This window comes from Zeus faber, assembly GCF_960531495.2.
Source record: "Zeus faber genome assembly, chromosome: 21".
NCBI classification, from domain to species: domain Eukaryota; kingdom Metazoa; phylum Chordata; class Actinopteri; order Zeiformes; family Zeidae; genus Zeus; species Zeus faber.
The window spans coordinates 6,838,608-6,862,060 of record NC_137208.1 but is presented as its reverse complement, the minus strand read 5'-3'; the positions used below and the strand labels follow the sequence as shown (position 1 = coordinate 6,862,060).

Here is a 23,453-nt window from a genome sequence, read left to right as displayed (position 1 = left end):
AAACGGGGCAATCGCGTCACCGCGGAACGCAGCCCCGATTGCCCCGTTGCAATGGACGAATGATCGACAAAATAGGAATTAGGTCCGAAAAATACCAGAGTTTCACTTCAATTTCCATAGCGAAGAACGGAGGAACCGGTCGCTCGCAGTCATCCCTGCCGACGGCGCAGTCACGTGGCGGCGGTATGCGATTGCGATTGCCCCACCGTACCGACGGCACGGCTACAACGCCCAGCTGAAAAGAATACCAGAGGTGTCCTTCTACCCTAAACATCTGCCATAGAGGGAGCCGAGGGGGCCCGGGTGGGCGCCTTGCGGTGTGCCCTCACCCTGCCGACCGATAGAAAAAACGCCCCCAACAGAATAGCGATCTCCGGGGATCAACGCCTGGGAAACAGGAGGGAACGGGTGAAAGGAGGAAGCCGAGTGTAAACCTCCTGTAGGCGCGGGAGAAGCGCGGGAGAAGCGCGGGAGCGTCCGGCTTGCAGGGGAAACGGGGGGCTGGGGGGGGGGGGGGGGGATGGCGGGGAGCCGAGGTGCGTCGACCATCGGCCGAAAACCAATTTTTTTTTTTCTTTTCCCCCGGTTGACTTGGGCGCCAAAGTAAAGCAGAAGGAGCCGGTTTGGCGTCGAGGTCGGAGCCTGGGGCGAGCGAAGCAAACCTGGCGTGTTCCGCCTCTCTGCCGGGACCCTCCTCGCAGCGCCTCAGCCTTCGGAGAGGGGGAGGGAGAGGGTGGGGGAGGAGATTTCGGGTGCGGGTGGAGACGTGACGGAGTTTTACAAGAGAGCGGAAGTAGAGAGAGAGAGATCGAGTAGCAGAGAGAACAGGTGAGCCCTGGAAACGTCCTTCAATGCGATGGTAGGTGATGTACAGTTCCTGAAAGTGTGTATCCAACCTATGCACCCCACACACACACACACACACACACACACACACACAAATACAGAGTCTGATGTTGAATCCCTTGCCATCACAACGACAGATTCCCTCGCCATGGCAACAAGATAATAATCAAGAAAGTCCTTGAATAGAGTGACGGTGCAGAAGCAGGCGGCGCTACCCAATCCATCAGGTGGGGGGGGGGGGGGGGGTGGTGCTGGGTGAAAAAAAACGTATCAACAGGTAGAAATAGGTGGAAAATAAGTTTCCGTACGAGGGAGAGACAGCAACTCCAGTCTGCGGCAACTGGATTATTCCGGACCAAATGGTCTTTATGGCTGAAAACAATTCGCTGAGGGATCGAGCGCAATCCCTGGAGGTCTAAACTGACAGAAATGGAGTTATTACAATATTTACCTATTTTATTATAATCAAATGCAGTTCGCTCTTTTATTGTGACTGTTTGATTGCCTTTGCACATACAGGTGGTAAACAAATGAAGCTTGTTATTATTGCTGTTGCTGTTGTTGTTGTTGTTGTTTTAAAAAAAGCAGGCTGGGTGTGTTTCAACATGATGTCTTGAACGTAGTTGAACCGTACCGGTCGGATTTTCATAAAATGATGTTTGTTATAAGCGTGATGACACGATGCTGGTTTTTTATTGGAATTAAATTCAGTGACTGCGGGCGGCTCCCATCAGGTATTTTTCCATTGACTCGCGTGTTTAAATGAGGAAGGTATCACGCCTGCTTCGTATTGCGGTGTAATTTAACAATTGATTATTAAATATTATATATTTAATAATGAGATATTATATTATATATTATATATTAAATATATGTCTATATTTTTTTAATTGTATTTAAAAATTGGACATCTTGAATGTTGTTTTCATTTCAGACCATGGACAAAAGTTCCTTTCTTTAAGTGTTCTCCAGAATAAATGGAAAGCCGACCCGAAAAAAAAAAATATATATCCGATCCGTGACTCAAAACCGTGATAGTAATATGACCTCTTTCAAGTGGCAGGATTTCAATTCTAATGAAACACATGAAGAATATGAGTTAATAAGAACGTATAAAAACTCCCCAACGGCCCGATTCCCACCTCTTTTTCTTCCTCTTCTCCTTCTTTTTCAGCTTCTCCAGGTCCCTCTTGGCCATCTCGATGACCTCGCTGGTCTCCTTCTCGGGGGCGAGCAGGGCGGGGGAGAAGGGCCCGGGGCCCCCGTACAGCGAGGGCCGCGTGGAGGCTCGGTTCAGGCTCTTCCTCAGGGTCTCGCTCACCGCCTCGCTCTCCAGGAGTTTGGCTCTGAGGTGAGGAGAGGGAGCGCGACGCAGAGTAGATTCACACCGTGTCCGTCAGAGTCAATGCACTTCAGTTCAAAACAATTCACTTCTATGAAAACGGGTGCGATTACCTAACACTTATTCAGTTCTACCAAACAAACGTGATCGGCGTAACTTCCCGCAGGACCGAAACATGTTGCATCGTGTTGGAAAATTTGAACGCGTCCCGGAGCCTCGATCCGACTTCCAGTTTGTTGTTGTTGTTTGTCGGATTTGGTGTAAAGCCGGCTTTAGAGCGAGAGCAAAAGTAAAGTGTCGTCCGTGTAAGCTAATAGGGAGAATCAATTTTACTCAGGAAATATGTTTCTGATTGACAGACAGATAGACAGATAGATAGATAGATAGAACGATCGATTGATCGATCGACTAGGCAATAATCAATAATTATAAAACTTTAATTGACAATAAATTAACGTCAACATAAAATACACATAAAAATGAGCAATAAGCAATAAACCAGAAAGATAAACCTAAAAATAAACATTGAACGAACAATAGAAAATGGCAACATACAATAAACCTAATGATGACAATAAGGAATAAAATAAACCTTAAAACTATCAATGAAAAATAAAAGTGAACCTTAAAAAGTAAACCAGGCTCCTTTTTATTGTTCATTGCTGATTTCAAGGTTTTTCGTTTATTTTGTTGCTGTACCTGAGTTCCTCGATTTCCTTGATGTAGTTCTGGATCATGTTGCCAATCTCCTCACTGCCCTCACCTGTGGATTTTCAACAACGTGTAATGAGTATTTAATATGTGTTAATTGTGTGTTAAATACGTGTTGAAAAGATGTTGAATAGGTGTTGAAAAGATGTTGAGTACGTGTTGAATACGTGTTCACTATGTATTAAATATGTGTTCAATATGTGTTAAATGCATGTTAAATATGCGTTCAATATGTGATAAATATGTGTTAATTGGTGTTCACTATGTGTTCAATATGTGTTCAATGCATGTTTAATATGTGTTCAATATGTGTTAGATACTCGTTCAATATGTGATAAATATGTGTTAAGGAGGTGCTGAATATGTGTTAAACATGTGTGAGATTTGTGTTAAATATGTGTTAAATTTGTGTAAAATATGTGTTAAATATGTGTAAAGCCCCTTGCTGTGAGGCAACAATGTTAACCACTGGGCCACGGTAGTTTTTCTCTACATTTGGCAATTCTTATTTAATTTTTTACTTCACTTTGATTTCCATTTTATTTTATTATTATTTCCCTCTCAATTTTAGGTTCATAGAGACTGTTTGAGAGACTGTTAGTGCCAACTTTCTTTAATGCTCATCATCTAAATTCTATACGTAAACGGTCCTGGCGGAATAAACCGTTTCGGATGGTTTTTTTCTCAACAAGGACGTGACGTAGCTCCGTGCGGCCGCGTGGCGGTGCCTCTCCACCTGCTCGTGCCAGCGTCTGGTTGGCCTGGTCGCTGAGCAGCTGGGTGAGCCGGCCTCGCTGGGCGTCGATGGTCTCCTGCATGGCCTTCACCCTCACACGCAGGTTGTTGTTCTCCGCCTGCAGCATGGAGTTCTCCTGCACCAGGTCGTTGACGCCCTCCAGGCCGTCCTCGCCCACAAGCCGCTTCCCCTACAGGGGTGGAGGGAGGGAAGATGAGATAGATGGCTATAGATGATGAACGATGATGAATTAAAAAATATACAATAAACCTAATGATGAAAAATAAACAATAATAAAAAAAAAAAAACAAACAATCCAAATTTGGACCTCAATAATAACAATAAACAATGAACAAAAACCTTACAATAATAAATAATAAAATGTATAACTAAACAAATAATAAAAATTAAAAAACAAAGCTTATTTGGCACTATACAATACACCTAATGATACATTAATATATTAAAAAAGTAAATCCAACAATAAAGAAGAAACCACAGAAATAAACCGAAAAAGAAACAACGAAAATAAATAAATAAATAGAGTCAACGATCCACATCCTCATCGGTCCGTTTATCCCGGGAACAATATAAACAGTAGCGCCCTGCTAAGCTACGCACCGTCTTGTACTCCGTCAGCTCCACCTGCAGCCGGGCGATCTGGGTCCGCAGGGCGCTGATCTGCTGGCTGGCCCGGTCCTGGTTCACCACCACCTTGTTCTTGATGTTCCGGGCCCGGTTGGCGTACTTCAGCGTGTTCAGCGTCTCCATGAAGTCCCGGTCCGACGGGCTGATGCAGGCGATCATCACCGTTTGGCTGGTACGACGAACACACACATTAGATAAGATGAGATGAGATGAGATAAGACGAGATGAGATGAGATACGATACGATAAAATAATATAAGATAAGAGAAGATACCACTTTATGTCTGACAGATTTACTTTAAAGTTATCTTTTTTTATTTTGCATCAGTTGAGTTTTGGGGTCTGGGCTCTGCTGCTCATCACTCCTGGCGAGGTGTACAGTAAACACAGGCATTGAGCTGGAGATATTGGAGTGATGGGGTTGAATCCCCCCCGTTGTTTAGAAGAGTGGAGCCCAACAGGTGGATGCAGGGGAGGTGGAGGGAGCACAGCAACGCAGGGCTGGCAGGAGGGACTGGCTGCTGAAATTGACCGGCCAAATGAGGGCGTGGAAGCACGTGGCGCGGTTGAGTTGTCTGACAGAATTGGCTCTGCAAGCGTGGGATAATTCACCCAGCATAAAAGACTTAAAACAATAAACAAAGTTAACAAAACTAGGCAAAATTAACTGACAACCTACCAGACCTAGGAAAAAAGTTGAGGAAATAAAATAAATAAAATTGCGAAAAAAGTGAAAATAGGGGGGAAAGTGGGCAGATCCAATTTGTGATATTCATTGTTTATTTTTTATTGTTAGGTTTATTTCCATTTTTTATTGTTCATTTTTAGGTTTATACTTATTGTTTATCATTGTTATTGTATATTGTCAAAAATAAACATACATATCATGCTGGTGTCAAATTGAGTTGACCATTTCCCTGATGATAGCATTTTTTTTTAGATTAAACATTTTATATTTTGTCTTTATGTCTGTCGTCATTTCCAGGTTTTGGAAAATTCCAACGATATGGTGAGAAAACTTCTTATTCATGATCCCCTAAATTGTCCCTCTGACAACTACAGAAGCACATGTTTTTTTCAAAGGTGCTTCATTTTTCCGTATTTGTCAATTCCTTTCGAATCGGAGAGGACGACCAGGAGCAGGAGACAATTTCAAGGGAGACACTGTTAGAATTTCGCCGAACCAGAAAAACATTAAAAAGCCATGAATGTGGCCTAAATTTGTGGTCCGTCCTTTAAAAATCTCCAAATTCTGACCTGTTTCCTCCCAGCGAGTCCTGCAGGAGCCTGGTGAGTTTGGAGTCTCGGTACGGAACGTGGCTGGAGCGTTTACTCCTGTCCCCCAGAGCGCTGATCACATTCCCCAGAGCCAGCTGAGGAATAGGAGGATCATGCATGTCGGTCTAGTAAACGCATGTTAATTTGGGATTGGTTTTGCTTATTTTAAGTTTGGTAACTCGATAAATGTAGGTCTAAGGTTTTGGAACCTCTTCAGCCCAAAGAGGAGCCTAGCCTTATAACTATATAGTAATGTGACCTACGTAACACATATGAAAACGTGACTTTGTAGTAAAAGAAGACATTTGAAAATTCTCAATTATTCTGACTTAATGTAAAACAATTCAACACAATTTACTGAGAGGAATAACAGCGGTGCAGTTCACATGTTGGCCACTATGAGTCTCCCCCCCGCTCATTAAAAAAGATCCTCTCCTGTCTCGACAGGGGGTCGTCTCATCCTCTGAGTCAACCGGTAAAGAAAAGTTCCTTCTCCTTTATACTGCACGAGTCTATGCACCCCAACCCAATAATAATAATAATAATAATAATAATAATAATAAAGAGACATTAATATTAATAATATTTATTATTGATAATCATTTTAATAGCCTGTCCTTCCTCACCAGCCCACAGTTGATGGAGATGCCTTCCTTGGCCCGGTCCCCCGTGGCCCCGGTCCTCTTCAGCCTCTCGGAGCCGGCCAGGTCCACGAAGTGGAACTTGGCCGACAGCGTCTCGAACTCGTTGACCTCCGGAGACTGGACCAGACGGTTGTCCGTCTCATTGTCCTGGTGCAGAATCAACACATTGACACATGATCTGTTGCCTATTTCTGTTCTTATTTGCTTACTTATATGCGGTATGTTTTGGCCATTTGTGTATATAGATTTTTTTCTATCATTATTTTATTCAATTCTATAATTCTTTTTTTTTTTTAATTTCAGACTGATACGTTTTTTTATACTAGAAAGTAGTATTGCACTAGTTGGTAGAATTAATTAATTGTTGCTGTTGTAAAGGTGTAATCATATAATTGGATGAGGGATACCAGCCTAACATGGAGAACATTCTATTTATTTTTTGCCTGTTTGACAAACAGAAGCATGGAAAATGCCTCTAATGAAACTGTGATGGTGCATTATACTGTATATTGTAATGAGGAACGAATATTCTTATTCCTGTTTTCCGTTCTCCACCAATTCCGCACCAATAATTTATGAAAACTTTTTTTTTTGTTGTTGGGAAAGTATGATGAGTAAGAGTATGAACACACAGAATTCCCAATTCATAATACAATTCATACCAACATACACAGAGATTCTCCACAAGGAATAATGATTTGTGGTGGAGAATAAAGATATGCACCCAACCCCACCCCCGCCCTTAGACCTTTGTATTAGACTAAACTAGTGTTCAAGCTTATTCAAGCATTCTAAAGCTTGTATAGCGTTCTAATGTCAGGGAGGTGATAAATAAAGCTCTTTCTGATCAATTTAATCCAAACAAAAGGGGACACGGAAACTTTGAATTTTCCTTGATTTCAAGACGGCTAATTCTGTTATTAGACATCGTTAACGCAAAAAAGCTAGACTCTAAAGGGGATTATTTTGTGAACGACGGGCTGGCTGCGCGTTACCCCACTTATTACACGACCACTTACTAAATAAAATAACAGAGAGGAGATGGAATAATAATTTGAAATGACTTTAGAAACTAGTATGCCCAGTTTAAGAGCCTCCGCTGAGTTTAGGTCCACAGCAACGAGGCAAACGACTCATTCTACAAAAGAACGTTGTCCTACATGTGAACAACCTACGAGTTATTCATGTGAAATGTGACACATCCACATCCACGTCTTCGCGTCTTCCATTGTAGTTTCTATCTATCGCCACAAGATGGCGGCAATGACAAGTGCCAGTGATACCCGGGGCCGAGGAGCGGTCGCCCGTGACGGTCAGCGCTCGCTGTCGTGAAATAAGCGAGCGATCCAGAGCCGTTTGAGAGTGCGACGTAGTGCAAAGTGCTGCTGCTTGTCGGCAGGCGCCGCGTACGTTGTTGTCGGCCGTGCACATGCGCACTTGGCAGAGGTGGATGGTGAAGATGGCGTGGGAGCGCGAGCTCTGAGCGTTCATCTGGGTGCTGGCCGTGCTGCGAGACAGAGCCCCCAGCTTCAGACACTGCATCATCTGGGGAGGGAGGGAGGGAGAAACACATCTTTGAACCCACCTAAAAACAACAACACTATAACGACTACAACAGCTACTACTACTACTACTACTACTACTACAGCACAACAACCATTACTAATATAACTACAACACCAAAACAACACAACTATTACTACAACAATACTACTAGTACAACAGCAACACCACCACAACAGTAACACCTACTACTACAACAACACCACAACTACTACTACAAGAGGACCAACAACAACTACTACTACTACTACAACAACAACAAAGCTACCACTACAACACCACAACTACTACTACTACTACTACTACTACTACTACTACAACAACACAACAACAACTACTACTACAACACAACATCAATTACTTCTACTACAAAAACAACACAATAACTACTACAAGAACAACAACAACTACTACTACTACTACAGCACAGCAACTACTAATACTACTACTACTACAACATCATAACAGCAACAACTACTAGTTCCACAAAAACACCACAACAACTACTACTACTACAACAACACAACAACTACTACAAAAACAACACCAGAACTACTACTTCAACAAGAACAACTACTACAATAACACCACAACAAAAACAACTACTAATACTACTACTACAACAAAAACAACACCACCACAATAACAACTACTACAACACCACAACTACTATTACAACAATTACTACTACAACAACAACTACTACTACTGCTACTACTACAAAAAAAACACCAGAACTACTACTTCAACAAGAACAACTACTACTACTACTACTACAGCAACAACAACACAACTACTACAACAAAAACAACACCACCACAACAACAACTTCTACTACTACTACAACAACTACTATTACTACTACTACAACAACACCACCACAACAACAACTACTACTACTACAACAACAACACAACAACAACAACAGCAACATCTACGACTACTACAACAACAACAAGTATTACTACTACGACAACAAGAACAACCCTCCCAGCAGACCTCAGCCGCGGTGGTGACGGTGCGCGTGGTGACGCCCACGGTGTAGATGCCTCCGCTGGCGTCCTCGTGGATCTTGACGTTGGACTTGTGCCTCCGGGCCTCGAGGTCCCGGCTCGAGTCGAACAGGTCCAGGACCTCCTCGTTGTACAGCTGGCGGGGTACATTCACATCAACCCCATCACCTCTCCATCATGTCATCACTTTCATCTGGTCTCATCTCTTTGACCTGGGGGTTGCCAGGCGTGAGGCGCAATGTCTCGTGCCAGAACATTTACCGTCACCCAAGCTGGCAACCCCCGGAGGCGCCAACATGGCGGGGTATATTATTATTATTATTATTATTATTATTACTATTATCAACGACATAAGATAGTGCTATTATGATCAATATAAATAAAAAAATATACAAAAAATAATATATTATATTACATAATAATGCAATAAAATGCAAAAATAAAATAAAAATACATAAAAAGGACATACAAAAAGACAACTAAAATATATTCTATAATGCTTAATGCAAAATGTCTTTAAAATTGAGTTTAGTACTTTAATAATACTACTATTATGATTATTCAGTGGAAATCTCCAGGAAAAGTGTTAATGAACTATTTTTATTTTATTTTATTTTTTGGAAATGCATAATTCTGCAAAATTTTGCATTGCCCCCAGAAAGTGAAAAAAAATGCTAAAATTCAGAGTCGTCCCCCCTTTGTGTGTGTGTGTGTGTGTGTGTGTGTGAGAATACTCACTTCCAGGAACTGTGCATTGATCTTGAACTCGGGCAGCGGCCTGCCTTGCTCAGAGGCAGCCTGCCGCCGCTCCTCCATCCCCCTGAAGAGGTGGTGCACCGCCCGCGGGATGATGCCCAGATCCTCCTCCCCGATGCTGACGTCGAAGCCCGTCCCCATGGTGTAGGTCTTCCCCGAACCCGTCTGAGAGAGAGGAAAAAGAGAGAGACATTCTTATCTTCCCACACGTCAGTCTCCATTCTCATCCTTTTTGTTCTGTTCTCAAACTGTTGTTTATACTCTTGTCGTTTTCCAGAATGTCGATTTCCTCCTTTTTTAATCCGCCCCCCGTCACTAATCGATCATCGAGTTGTTTTCCTCCCTCTTTTTTCTCTGCTCTCATTTGTTTATGACCTTGAAGTGCTGCGGGGGTTGCCAGGTATGAACCGCAATGTCTCAGGCCATCACTTTACCCTCATCAAAACTCAGCTGACTGAACTGGCAACCCGGCCCAGCATCCCGTGGATCTAAGATCAGGTTTTCGTGTTTTATATACTGTATTGTTTGGATATTATTATATTAGGACGCATGGTCTATCGCTGAAAAAGATCAGCTTTTGAGATGTTTTTTTTTTGGGGGGGGGGGGTGTTGGATATGATTTGGGGTGTTTGGGGATGTTTTTGGGGTTGAGCTGGTTGCTTGAGGGGTGTATTGCAGGGTGTTTGGGGATGTGTTTCGGGCGGAGGAATTCTGGGGTGTTTTGGGGTGTATGGGGGGAGGGGGGGGTTTGGGTGTTTGGGATTGTGGGGTTGATGGAGGGTGTTTCCATAGTTACAATGAAAGGAATGTGTCTCAGAGCCCCAACTCACACGTCACCCCGATGCTTCCCACCGAAAAAGCATGAAAGGGAAGGAGCCCTGAATCTGTGTGTGTGCGTGCCTTTGTGTGCATGCGTGTGTGTGCGTGTGTGTGTGTGTGTGTGTGTGTGTGTGTGTGTGTGTGTGTGTGTGTGTGTGTGTGGCCGCGGACAGAGAGAACGGCAGAAGAGGAACAATGCAACCGAAGGAGAGGAGAGACGGAGAGATCAGAGAATTAAACGACTGAAAGGCGGCTCTACTCAGAGAGAGAGAGAGAGTGAGAGAGGCGTTCAGCAGGGGGTGCTCTGTCAGGGAGAAAAAATACTGCTAAAAAATGCTGAAAAATACTGCCAAACAGAAATGCTGCAACAATTAATGTAAAAAAAAAAAAAACCCTCAGAAGGCTGCAAAAATTCAGCTCAAAAGTCACAAAAAATACCCACTAAAATGTCGCTAAAACAAATCCAAATCGTATAGTCGAAGGCAAAGAAATGGCGAGGCCCTGAGCGCGTGCACCGCAGCTCGTGTCGGGGAACATGGAGGATTACAAAGCGGCATGGTACCAGCCGAGCAGAGCTGTGAAAGGTGCAAAGCCACGCGTGTTCACCGCCACACCGGCGCGCTCCCTGCCCCAGGGCGTAGCGCCCCCTCCCGCCTCAAGGCGTCCACTACCGTGCCTGCGCCCAAGACGGACAAGAATGACGACCGTCCTGTCGCCCTCACGTCAGCGGTCACGAGGGGCTTTTGAGAGACCAATTAAGGATTACATCTGCTCCTTTCTCCCGAGCACCCTGGACCCGTTACGGTTTAGCTACCGCCCCAACCGATCGACGGGTGACGCAATCTCCCATGTGCCGCGCACCACCCTTCCGCACCTTGACAGCGGGCGTGTGGGGGCTATGTGAGAAGGCTGTTCATTGACTGTAGTTCAGCTTTTAATACCATAGTTCCCCCCGGTCACCAAGCTCAGGGAACTTTGACCGTCCACCTCCCTAAAAGTGCAACTGGGTCCTTGACTTCCTGACCGGCAGACCCCAGGTGGTGAGGGTGGGCTGCCACACCTCAACCCCCATCACCCTCAACACAGGAGCCGCCCAAGGCGGTGTCCTGAGTCCTCCACAGTACTCTCGTATACGCACATGATTGTGTGGCCAAGAGTAGCACCAACACCATCGTAAAGTTGGCTGACGACACAGTTGGGGTGGGCCTGATCTCCACAACAATCAGAAGGTGCCCCCTGGGAGAGGTGGAGGACCTGACAATGTGGTGCCAGACCAACGGCCTCGACCCGTTCCTCTCAGGACCTGCAGGGGGCGGTGCGTTCAGCTTAACGTACCACCGGGATGACACCCACCCCCCTGCAGGACATATACTGTATATCAGGTGGTGCAGGACCAGGGCTCGGAGGGTTATTAAGGATCCCCACCATGCCGACCATGGTCTGTTCCAGTGGCTGCAGTCAGGCAGACGCCTCCTCAGCCGCAGGACCAGAACAGAGAAACAAAGAGTCTCTTCCCCCAGGCCATAAGGACGCTGAACTCTGTCACAACCTAGCACTCACCTCATAAATACGGTGTTCACCTCATTGTTCTAATGCTTTGTACACATTTTATGTTTAATTGCACATCTGTACAGTATTCCTACATATTTATAATTTTCAGTTCTCAAACATTACCCAGCAAACATTGCAAAATGTACTTAAAAACGGTATGTGCATATGGTTTCTGTTGTTGATTGTTGGTATATTTCAAATGCCTTAAATAGATTTATATTTTATTCCTATTATTTATTTTTATTCCTATCTTTATTTCTCTATTTGTAATACTCTGCCCAGCACAGTCTCTGGAGTTTCCAGAAAAAGCATTTCTCCACATGCTGTACACCGCGCAATATGTCACGGCGTGCATATCTTTAAATCGTATCTTTCCATGGCGTCGCCTTTCTCTTCTCTTTTATCCTTCTCGCTTCATTTTGCGGACCACTCGGTTGCTCATTCCAGCGGTAAAATTGGGTTGAGGCTCCGTTTGGTTTTCGTTTCGTTTCACCACCTGCGTCTCTGAATTCCGGGGGCGGGGCGCTGCGGGCTGCGTTGCATAACGGCGTTTCCCGAAACCTTCCCTCCACCGTGGCGCGCTTATTATCAGGGAACGATCTGGGGCGTCGCACACCCGCTGGACTGTGACTCGTGAGCGATTCGTTCATAACGAACCAGCCTCTTCAAATGACTCGGGAGTCTGGAGTCACCGCGGCAAGGGAGCGGGCGACGCCGCAAAGCGAAAATAATAGTGAAGAGCGCAGAGTCGGAAAATCAAACTATTACCTACTCACTCGTCAAATGAGTTTTATCAAACTGTGTGATCTATTCTATTGCAATTTTATTGAATATGATCTAGTATAATCTGTACATATGTACTCCAACATTTTCTATTCAAATCTCTTGAAATACAACCTGTTCTAATCTATTGCATTCAAATGTATTGGATTGTCATTCTAACCTATTATCTAACATGTTCCTTTCTAATCTAATCTATTGTATTGATTTCACATCTATACTATTTTATTCCAATCCATTCAATTTGAATCTATTCCATTAAAATTATACTGTAGCCTCACCTAATCCAATCTAATGTAATCTAATCTAATGTAATCTCATCCAATTTTATCCAATCCATTGTAATATAATCAAATCCAATCCAATCTAAACGTATCTACTCCAATCCACTCTAATCCAATCCAATCTAATCCAATCTAATATCATCCAATCTAATGTAATGTAATGTAATCTAATCTAATGTATTGTAATGTAATGTAATGTAATGTAATCGAATGTAATGTAATCCAATCTAATGTCATCTAATCTAATGTAATGCAATCAAATCTAATGTAATTTAATCTAATCCAATTTTATCGAATCTAATATAATCTACTCTTATCCAATCCAATCTAATGTAATCAAATATAATCAAATTCAATCTCATCTAATCTAATCCACATTGTCCCACCTGCCCGTAGGCGAAGATGGTGGCGTTGTATCCCTGGAAGCAGCCCTCGATCAGCTTCTGGGTGCAGTGGGTGTAGAGGGCGTCCTGCTGGGAGTCCGTGTCGAACACGTGGTCGAAGGTGAAGGCCTTGTCCTTCCCCAGGAACACCTGGGGCTCCCCGGGCATCACCGACGTGCAGATGTGGCATCCCTCGATCTTCTCCCGGGCCATCTGAGGACGGATCCTGGGGGAGGGAGGGAGAGGCAGAGAAACCAGCGTCGGTAATGTGGAAATTATGACCGAGCAGGTACAGCAGCGGCGTCGACTGGACCATCTGGAAAAGTCGAGCGAGTTCAGAAGAAGACGGGACGAAAAATCGAGACGATATCTAGTCTCAAATCACAAAATCACATCTGATATCACGGTATCGTGTCTCACATCCTGATATCTCGTATCAAATAGCTAGTCACATCATCGATGTTATATCTTTCATTACGTGTTGTTATGGCAACACATGACAGTCTTTGACAGTGTGTGTGGCAGTATGTTTCAAAATGTGTGTGTGTGTGTGTGTGTGAAAGAATGGGTGCACAGTGTTAGCAGACCCATGTACAGTAACCTTACTGTTCAGTACAGAGAGAGAGAGAGAGAGAGAGAGAGGGAGGGGGAGAGCGAGAGAGAGGGAGCGTAGAGAAAGAGGAAAGGGAGAGAGGGGCAGAGGGAGGGAGAGGGAGAGAAGGTAAACAGGTCCCCAGCCCCGGGTTTTCATTACGGAATAAGGAATCACTCTGTTTGCTTTTCAAATAAACAGGCTGATGGCGACATCATTTCCTCCCACGATGCACCTCTTCCCCAGGTACAGCACGAGGCTCATCCCCGAAGCCTCCGTCCGTCCCAGAGGAGAGAGAAGGTCATAACACGGAGGTGGGTCATTTTGACTAATGGGTCATTATCATCTTCCACTTATAGTGTTTTGCAGATTGTAATTCAAAGACACTGTCCGTAAGTATTAAACATATTCATATCATTTTATAAAATATGTTGATATCTTAGAGAAATCCACTGGTTTTGACATTATTATCACACCACCTATGGAAATTATAATCATGCATGAGCATCATCTGCAGAAAAGATGCTGCAGCTTTATGAACTATCCGACATGTACATGTTATATGACTCATGTCACAAGTACTTTCACATTTAAGTACTTTAAGAGAAAATACTGACATACTTTTACTTAAGTAAAAATGTCAAACTTTCACTTTTTACCAGAGTCATTCTCTGTCGGGGTTTGTGGATATTTACTGAAAGCAAAAGGTTTCAAAACTCAGCACGACTGTAAACAGCAATGAAAGGGAAATTAAAGGTACACAAGAGCCTTTCATGGTTGTTTCGAAGAAAGAAAGAAAGAAAGAAAGAAGGAAATAAGGAAAGAAATAAAGAAAGAAGGAAAGAAAGAGCAGATAGAGAAGCTACAGTAGCATCATTGTGCCATCCTGACATCAGACTCCTGCTATTTAGCGAGCGCTCGGAAGGGATTACAGCCTGATGAGAAGAGAGAGAGAGGGAGAGAGAGAGAGAGAGGGAGAGAGAGAGGGAGAGGGAGAGAGAGAGAGGGAGGGAGGGAGGGAGAGAGAGAGAGAGAGAGAGAGGTAGGGGGCAGAAGACAGGATAAGAGGAGGAAGGAACTACCTGAAACACAAACGGACCACCACCTTCCTGGACCTCCCTCTGACGTCAACTTAAATAAAGGTTTAAAACTATTTTAATAAATAATTTCAAGTTTAAATGTGTATTCAAACATATTTGGTATTTATTAAATGTATGCATTTATAATAATAATAATAATAATAATAATAATAATAATAATTATTATTATTATTACTATTATTATTTTTATTATTATTATTATTATTATTGTATGCGGTCAAATTATTTTCTCCAAACTTTTTACTTTCCAACTCAGGGGTTCATTCTGGCATTATTAGCAAATGAAATTCAAGGACTTTCAAGTACTTTCTTAAAAACTACCTTTTTATTTTCAAGGACTTCCCGCAAGACAAAAATCATACATTTTTCAATGTGATCTTTATTAAATAAAAAATAATATAATCTTAATGGCGTTGTCTATTATTTATATTAATATATTTGTATATTAGTTACAAAAGCAAGGGGAATACTGCAGGTTTTCAATGACCACGTTGTTCTCAAGGACTTTTCAAGCACTTCAGCACAAACGGGCCTGGTAATAACACACACTTATCTATGTCACACACACACACACACACACACACACACACACACACACACACACACACACACACACACACACACACACACACACACACACACACACACACACACACACACACACACACACACGTTCTTCAGGGTGCGTGACGTACGTACTGTGTCCAATTTCTTTGCTTTTCTGTTAAACTCCCAGAGACAAACCTTTTAATTGGATCCGACAGCTTCCTTTAAAAGCCCGATCCGGATCCTCAACTGAGGCAGGGCATTCAGTTCACCTGGGTGATGCCCGGTTCAATGAATTTTCAACTACTCGGAGGTCAAAGGTCAATATGTGTATGCGCACGCGCACACACACACACGCACACACACACACACACACACACACACACACAATGACAAGTCTTGTAAGGCTCACCATGTTTGGTCTCATTATAGCGATTACAGTGACAACCTGGAGAGACACACACACACACACACACACACACACACACACACACACACACACACTTATACTCTTGAGCGTGTGTGTGTGTGTGTGTGTGTGACCGCTAGATTAAAATTCGCTTTGAAAAGCCATAAGTTGAACTCACATTAACGGGACACTTTGTGCGTCCAGCTCCGAACCACTGGAATGCCGTGTTATTGAATGAGATAATTTTTCCAAATGAGCCTGGATTTGGGTCCTTAAATCAGACTCGGCCAGAGAGCGGGTTCTTGTCTGGCAGACGCACGCACGCACGCACGCAGGCAGGCAGGCAGGCAGGCAGGCAGGCAGGCAGGCAGGCAGGCAGGCAGGCAGGCAGGCAGGCAGGCAGGCAGGCAGGCAGGCAGGCAGGCAGGCACACACACACACACACACACACACACACACACACACACACACACACACACACACACACACACACACACACACACACACACACACGTCTGGCCTAATCAGCGAGACTAACAGGCTTGAGGTGAGAGTCAAAGCAATGATTTATGAAACAGAGTTTGTAGAGGTCAGACTAACGGCGGTAGATATTGTGAGGAGCGAGCCCCCAAAGGTATGCTATCAATACAAACATCCCAAAAAAGATATTGGGCCGACACAGATCAGGCCTAACCTGAGACTAAATGACGCCTTTAATCTGGTAAGGGCAAAGGGGACGGGAAAGGGCCTTCCTCGTTCATGGTTCAAAATAGTCTCAGACTTGGTTTGAAAAATGTTATCTCCAGAAGGAAGAGGAGAGCTGATCCAGGTCCAAGTGAAGGTTTAAATTGAACCTCTGGATTAATGGGCGTGGCCTCCGGGTCGACCAGCACCGAGACCAGACAGAGGGATCCGACTAGTCCTTCATCACCTCAGTCCAGGACTCCCTAGTCCACAACTCGTTCATCTTAAATCAAGCAACGTCTCAGAAGGGGCGTTTTTAAATCCTGGATTCATTCAAGGAGGATTAGTTGAGTCCTGAAGAAAGGCCGTTCGATGAATCCCCGTCTGCAAAACAGCCCCCTTGATACTGTTTAGCAGGAGGCCAGAGAACGCATAAAATGTGATGCGATTGAGAGAGTCCATGGAACAAAAACAGAAACCTAAATAACATTTTTCTGCTTTTGAGGCGCCAAAGGTTCAGCTGAAAATCCCCCCTAAAAAGAATGTGTTTCATGTTTGGCTGAATTTAAAAATACAGTTTATATTCTGACATATAAGCGGCTGCTTTCACTGCTCTACTGCACATTTCCTACGCAAGGGCATTTCAAAGTGCTTTGCAAAAGACATCAAATGCATTTTATAAAAAGAAGGACAAGAACCAAAAATTGGGGTATAAAAAGGTAAAAAACGGATAACAAATAATAAAATCACACAGAACGGGTTAGAGTGCAATTTAAAACTACTATCAAAAAAATAAATAACCATATAAAAAAAGTAAATTGACCTCGAATCAAATGATTTCAGGTTGGCATTCGAACAAGGGACATCAGATGCTTCTGGTAAAGAGGGATGAGGAGTGGAATCGAGAGAAGAGAGGGAGAGAGAGAGAGAGAGAGAGAGAGAGAGAGAGAGAGAGAGAGAGAGAGAGAGGGAACGTAAAGGGGAGAGGAGAGGAGAGGGTGTAGGGAAGAGGGGAGGATGGAGAGAGGAGGGGAGGCGCCTGAGGAGAGGAGAGGACCGGGGGCGGAGGGAAAGAGGGGACGAGAAAGAAAGAGGAGACGAAAGTAGAGGGTGATGGGAGGTGACGGGGAGGAGAGGGAAGGAAAGAAGGGGAGAGGATGGAGAGGAGAGGAACGCGGCGATGAGTCAAGTGAGGTGAATCAGCATCGCCGTCGCCATGACGACCGCCATGCTGACCTCACACTTCCCGGAACGCAGGCCAATCAGCCAATCGGGCGGCTCCCCAGGGACGCCGACTTCCTTCTTTCCTTCCTTCCGCCCTCCGGTGATAAATAAAGTATCCATCCGCCCGTCCGTCCCTCCATCCGTCCATCTACCTAAACGACCACGACGTCCAGACCGCCCTAACTATCAGCGTTTGCTGATGATCTCCTCTCACCTCTAACAGGACTCCGGAGCCAGTGGCGCTGTCGTGACTCAGCCGGAACACGGGAGAACATCTTAGCCCACGAGGCAGCGCAAAGAAAGAAAAGAGTCTTTTGAGGCAGTACTCTGCAGGCTGTCGGAAAAAATACACACGAGGATTCACAACAACCCACTTGTCGAAACGGAGCGGGAATAAAGTCGTTAAAAAATCTACTTTCACTGCCGTCACATGGAATGAAATATGTCCTTTGCATTTAGCTAGATGGCGATACCATCCAGCCTCGTGGCAATGAGCGGGTACACCCATCAGCCACGACATTAAAACCACCACGAATAAGCACTAATATTGTGAGGCTCCACCTTGTGCCTCCAAAACAGCTCTGACCCGTCGAGGCGTGGACTCCACACTCACCTGCTCATTGTAGGTGCTTTCAGAGGTGGACAGGGGTCAACATGGACACTCTGACCGGTCTGTGGCTACACAGCCCCATACACATCAAGCTGTGATGCACTGTGTGTTCTGACACCTTTCTATCACAGCAGCATGAACTTTTTCACCAGTTTGTGCTACAGTAGCTCCTCTGTGGGATCAGACCAGACGGGCTGAACTTCACTCCCCATGCGCATCAATGAGCCCCGGGGGCCGTGCGCTCATGAGCCTGTCACCGGTTGTCCTTCCTTGGAACACTTTTGGTAGGTAGTAACCACTGCACACCGGGAACACCCCACAGGACCTGTGGTTTTGGAGATGCTCTGACCCAGTCGTCTGGCATCACAGTTTGGTCCTCGTCAAAGTGGCTCAGATCCTTACGCTTGACCATCTTTCCTGCTTCCAACACATCAACTTCAAGGACCGACTGTTCACTTGCTGCCTCATACATCCCACCCCTTGACAGGTGTCATTGGAATGAGAAGATCAATGTTATTCACTTCACCTCTCAGTGGTTTTAAGGTTGTGGCTGATCGGTGTGTACTGTAGTTGTGTGGTAGGAACGTTCAGATATATTTTTGGCATTTTCGTGCTTTATCTGATTGTGACAGTGCGTGGAGAAAGGGAAGGCAGGGGACAGAGAGAGAGGATGACACGCTGCAAATGGCCACGTGCCGGAATCGAACCCGGGCGGCTGCGGTAAGGACTTGTATATGGTGCGCTCTACCCGGGGAGCCGCCGGGGCGCCCGCGTGCACGTCTTTTGATGTGGGGGGGAAACCAGAGAACCCAGAGCAAACCCACATGAACACAAGAGACTCCACATTGAAAGGCTTCAGTAAAACATCCCATAATATGCTGCTGCAACTCTGAGCGGAGAGTCTCAAATCCAGAGGAAGAAAAATGATGGAATACAGCATCTAACCTTTACTATGTTGTAGGGATGGGACAAATAAAATTGTGCACTGCACTATATCACAATACTTCCCCTTAGTATTGTATCATGGGAAATGTATCGTGGTAGTATCGTGATCGTCTGAAATTATATGGGGTAGTATCGTATCATGGGAAATGCATTGTGATAGCATTATGACAGTATCTCATTGTTGGAAATGCATTGCAAGAGTATCGTACCCTGGGAAAAAGGTATTGTAATAGTATTGTATTGTGGGAAATGTATTGCCATGGTATCGCATTGTGGGCAATATATCGTGGGAAATGTGGTGATAGTATTTCACCGTGGGAAATGTATCGTGACCATATCGTATCACAGGAAATGCAGCGTGGCGACATTGCGATTGTATCGTAGCGCGGGAAATGTATCGTGATTCCAGATTCAAGAGGTTTATTCGTCACATACATATACATACTTTCATACATATATGCAGTGAAATGTAAACGCAACGCACCCGGTGATTACACACAATATGTTCTAGACTGAACACAGTAGCTACCTAAGAAAATTTCTTTCTACTAGACCAACTAACTGATTCCTAAAATGTAATACAGTAAGTTGAATACCTATAGGATAAATTAAAATAAAATAAAATAAAATGGAATAGATAAAGGGAATAGGCTTACGTATATGGGAGAGACTTATGTATATGGGATAGACGAATAATGTATACACAGATATGTGCATTAAAGTGGCATGTGAATAAAGTGAGGTAGTGTTTGTGAGATATACAGCACAGTATACAACAGCACGGTGCAGCAATCTGGTAACACCGAACAACCCAGAACAGTGACACAGTATGCGGTGCAGTATACTACATACAGTACAGAAGGTAGTGGAGCCTATGTGTGTGGCTCAGTGAGGACCCCTGGTGAGGTCAGCATTGACAGTTCTTATGGCTTGCGGGAAAAAACTCCGTCACTGTTCTCGCTGTGTGACACAGTGGTAGCACTGTGATTGTATCGCATCGCGGGAAATGTATCATGATTGTATCGTACTGCTCCCCGGGGCGTCGCTGCATGGCAGCCCACTGCTCCTCGATACGTCAGCTAATAGGATGGAAAAATGCAGAGAAATGCATTTTGTTGCCTCAGTACTTGTTCTCTGTGCAATGACAATTAGTTGAATCTAAACTGAACTATCGTGGGAAATGCACCATGATTGCATCGTATCGCGGGAAATGTATCGCGATTCTGGCACGTCCAACCAATTCCCCAGTCCCTTCTGCCTCCAATGTTCCTGAACCAAGTCAACAAACCACAAGTTGCTCAATCACCTCAAAAACCTCAACCTTTCGAACACAGAGCAAATGACGCCGGGATTACTCTGTAAGACTACCGGGGGCCCATCCCATAGTGCGCCCGGCAGCAGGCCAGGGCTCCTAAATCAACAATGTTTGAAGCAGCATGTTGCATGTGGTTGGTGTCCGGACCGAACGTGACGACGAGAATAACAGTAACGAAGCAGAAGGAGGCCAACGAGTTTCCATCAGTGTTGTGGAGCTGGAGTAGGAGTAATCTGAGCTGCCTCGCCTTAAAACCAGTGATGTTGGTCGGTTAATGACTGGCGCGACTGACGCGCACGCACGCACGCACGCACACACACACACACACACACACGGCTAGCTCTACAAGTAAATGCTCCTCTCTGTTCTTCAGGACTTCAAGAGTAATTTTACGAAACCAAATCCGTTCTGCCTTCATTGACAATTGTGTGTGTGTGTGTGTGTGTGTGTGTGTGTGTGTGTGTGTGTGTGTGTGTTCAAAGAAGGCATACAGGTGCACTATAATGCAATTATGTAACAATTCACGCGCACAGACAGACAGACAGACAGACAGACAGACACACACACACACACACACACACACACACACACACACACACACACACACACACACGGTGGTTTATGTGTGTGTGTGTGTGTGTGTGTGCGCGCGCTTGAGTCGTTACATAATTGCATCTACAAAGTGCTCCTGTTTCTCATGGCTTAACGGTCGCCCTGAGCAAGGCGTTGACAAGAGAGAACGACACTGGAAGCTGAAAGACAGGGAGACTGACAATGGACAGAAGGATGGAAAAAAAGGACAAGAAATAGAATCAGTGGATCCTCCCGCTGACGTCACGCTGTCAAGCGTCTATGAATGCATGTTGGGCTAGGCCACTTTCATTCTCAGCACACATCTATCTATGTACTGTGTTTGAGTATTTATCCACGTATTATTTTATTTTTGTATTTATATACTGTATGTATGTATGTATTTATATACTGTATGTAAATATGTATGTATGCATGACCTGTAAGTATGTTCATATATATACAGTATATACATACAGTACATACACACATGTACGTACATACCATACATACATACACATACACACACATATGTGTGTATGTATGTATGGTATGTACGTGCATGTGTGTATGTACTGTATGTATATACTGTATGTATGTATATAATGTACTGCATGTATTAATGTATGCATGAACTGTATGTATGTATCGTATCATATGTACGTATGAACTGTTATGTATGTGTGTATGTACTGTATGTATATACTGTATATATACTGCATGTATGTATGTAATGTACTGCATGTATTAATGTACGTTTGAACTGTATGTATGTATTGTATCATGTGTACGTATGAACTGTATGTATGTATGTATGTATGTATGTATGTATATATATATGTACGTATGTTTATATTTATCTATCTATGTTTGTATCCATCTACCTATGTATATACAGTATAAATATGTACCTATCCATCTATCTATCAATCAATCTGAATATGCAGTATATATAGTATTTATCTTTGTGTATGTCTATTCATCTATGTATCTTATAATGTTGTAATAGCAAAAACAATTATATATGACAAAGTTAAAAGTGAAAAGCAAAACCGGACCCTGCCATGCAAAGCCACTAGAAGAACTTGAACTAGCTTATTATTAAATAGTTTACTACATGTGTAAGGTTGACGCTGGTGCAAAACAAAACAAAGTGAAGAGCGTCTGAAGTGCCTGAGATGAGTCTCCGCGTGCCGACGTTTTTCCAGCTGGCTGCAGATGCCGCCCGGCGCTCGGTGGAGTCAGGCTCCGTTTCAAGCAACAGTCTGCTCATTGTCTGGCTGCCGGACCCGGAGGAAGGCAGCCATTCACTGTGTCACTCCACACAACAGGCTCCGACAAGTCTGCGCACACGCACACACACTCAGCCGGGATGAGGTTGATTTACAATGACTTAATGAACAAGGTAGATAAGATATGGAGTGATGTACAAGCTGGAACTCTATGGACAGCGGTACAGAGCCCCCAGAGCGACAAATTATTTTGCATCCGAAGCATCTAATGTTGTTAAAGGGAACTTAGTGATTCCTTTTCGACAAGTTCCTATAGGTCTCTGAGGACCTCAAAAAACATGTTTTTTAAGGTTGTTGTTTTTTTTTATGAAAATACCACTCATATTATGCATTCTAGCCATTCTAACATGCCTCTAAACCATCCTGCTCCAGGGCGCTCTGTTTCTGTGGGTGTCGCCTCCAGCCTGAGGCCCCCAGATCCGTGAGCCGATGGGGTTTGAGCACGAGCTCCAGGTTCGGTGAGCCAGTGGCGTTTGAGTTTGACTTCGGTTTCCGTTGTATTCAGTCCGTGAATTCTCACTGATGTCACCTCATCGGTCCACAGAAATCTGTTTCCGGACAAATTTCAGGCGAGAAACAAGCGATCCAGTCCCTGAATCTTCGCTCATATTGGATCGACAAGGCCTCGTTGAAAGGGTTGTCACGATTTTCTTTGCTGACACCGCATGCGGGACACCACGCCGGGGATTTTTTGTGTCACGTAAACGTCAGAAAATACAATTAAATAAATACATCTACAATAAATACACACTTTTTTAATGGGTTTTGTTTGGAGAAACGCGGCGGCCTTCAGTTTATCTACCGCATCTTCTT

General features: G+C 44.2%; 1 protein-coding gene across 1 annotated transcript in view; it reads right to left on the bottom strand.

The window, feature by feature from the left end:
* The window catches only part of LOC307246450 (kinesin-like protein KIF21A), a gene marked incomplete at both ends in the record, with an annotated part of 53,331 nt that overhangs the window by 21,353 nt on the left and 8,525 nt on the right, over window positions 1–23,453 (bottom strand). Inside the window, 11 exons of the mRNA XM_080022360.1 lie at window positions 663–710; window positions 1,989–2,192; window positions 2,888–2,951; window positions 3,636–3,825; window positions 4,257–4,452; window positions 5,540–5,655; window positions 6,187–6,351; window positions 7,615–7,749; window positions 8,767–8,916; window positions 9,519–9,701; window positions 13,357–13,579. Coding sequence (XP_079878486.1) covers window positions 663–710; window positions 1,989–2,192; window positions 2,888–2,951; window positions 3,636–3,825; window positions 4,257–4,452; window positions 5,540–5,655; window positions 6,187–6,351; window positions 7,615–7,749; window positions 8,767–8,916; window positions 9,519–9,701; window positions 13,357–13,579 — 1,674 coding nt within the window. The remainder of the gene's footprint in view (window positions 1–662; window positions 711–1,988; window positions 2,193–2,887; window positions 2,952–3,635; window positions 3,826–4,256; window positions 4,453–5,539; window positions 5,656–6,186; window positions 6,352–7,614; window positions 7,750–8,766; window positions 8,917–9,518; window positions 9,702–13,356; window positions 13,580–23,453) is intronic.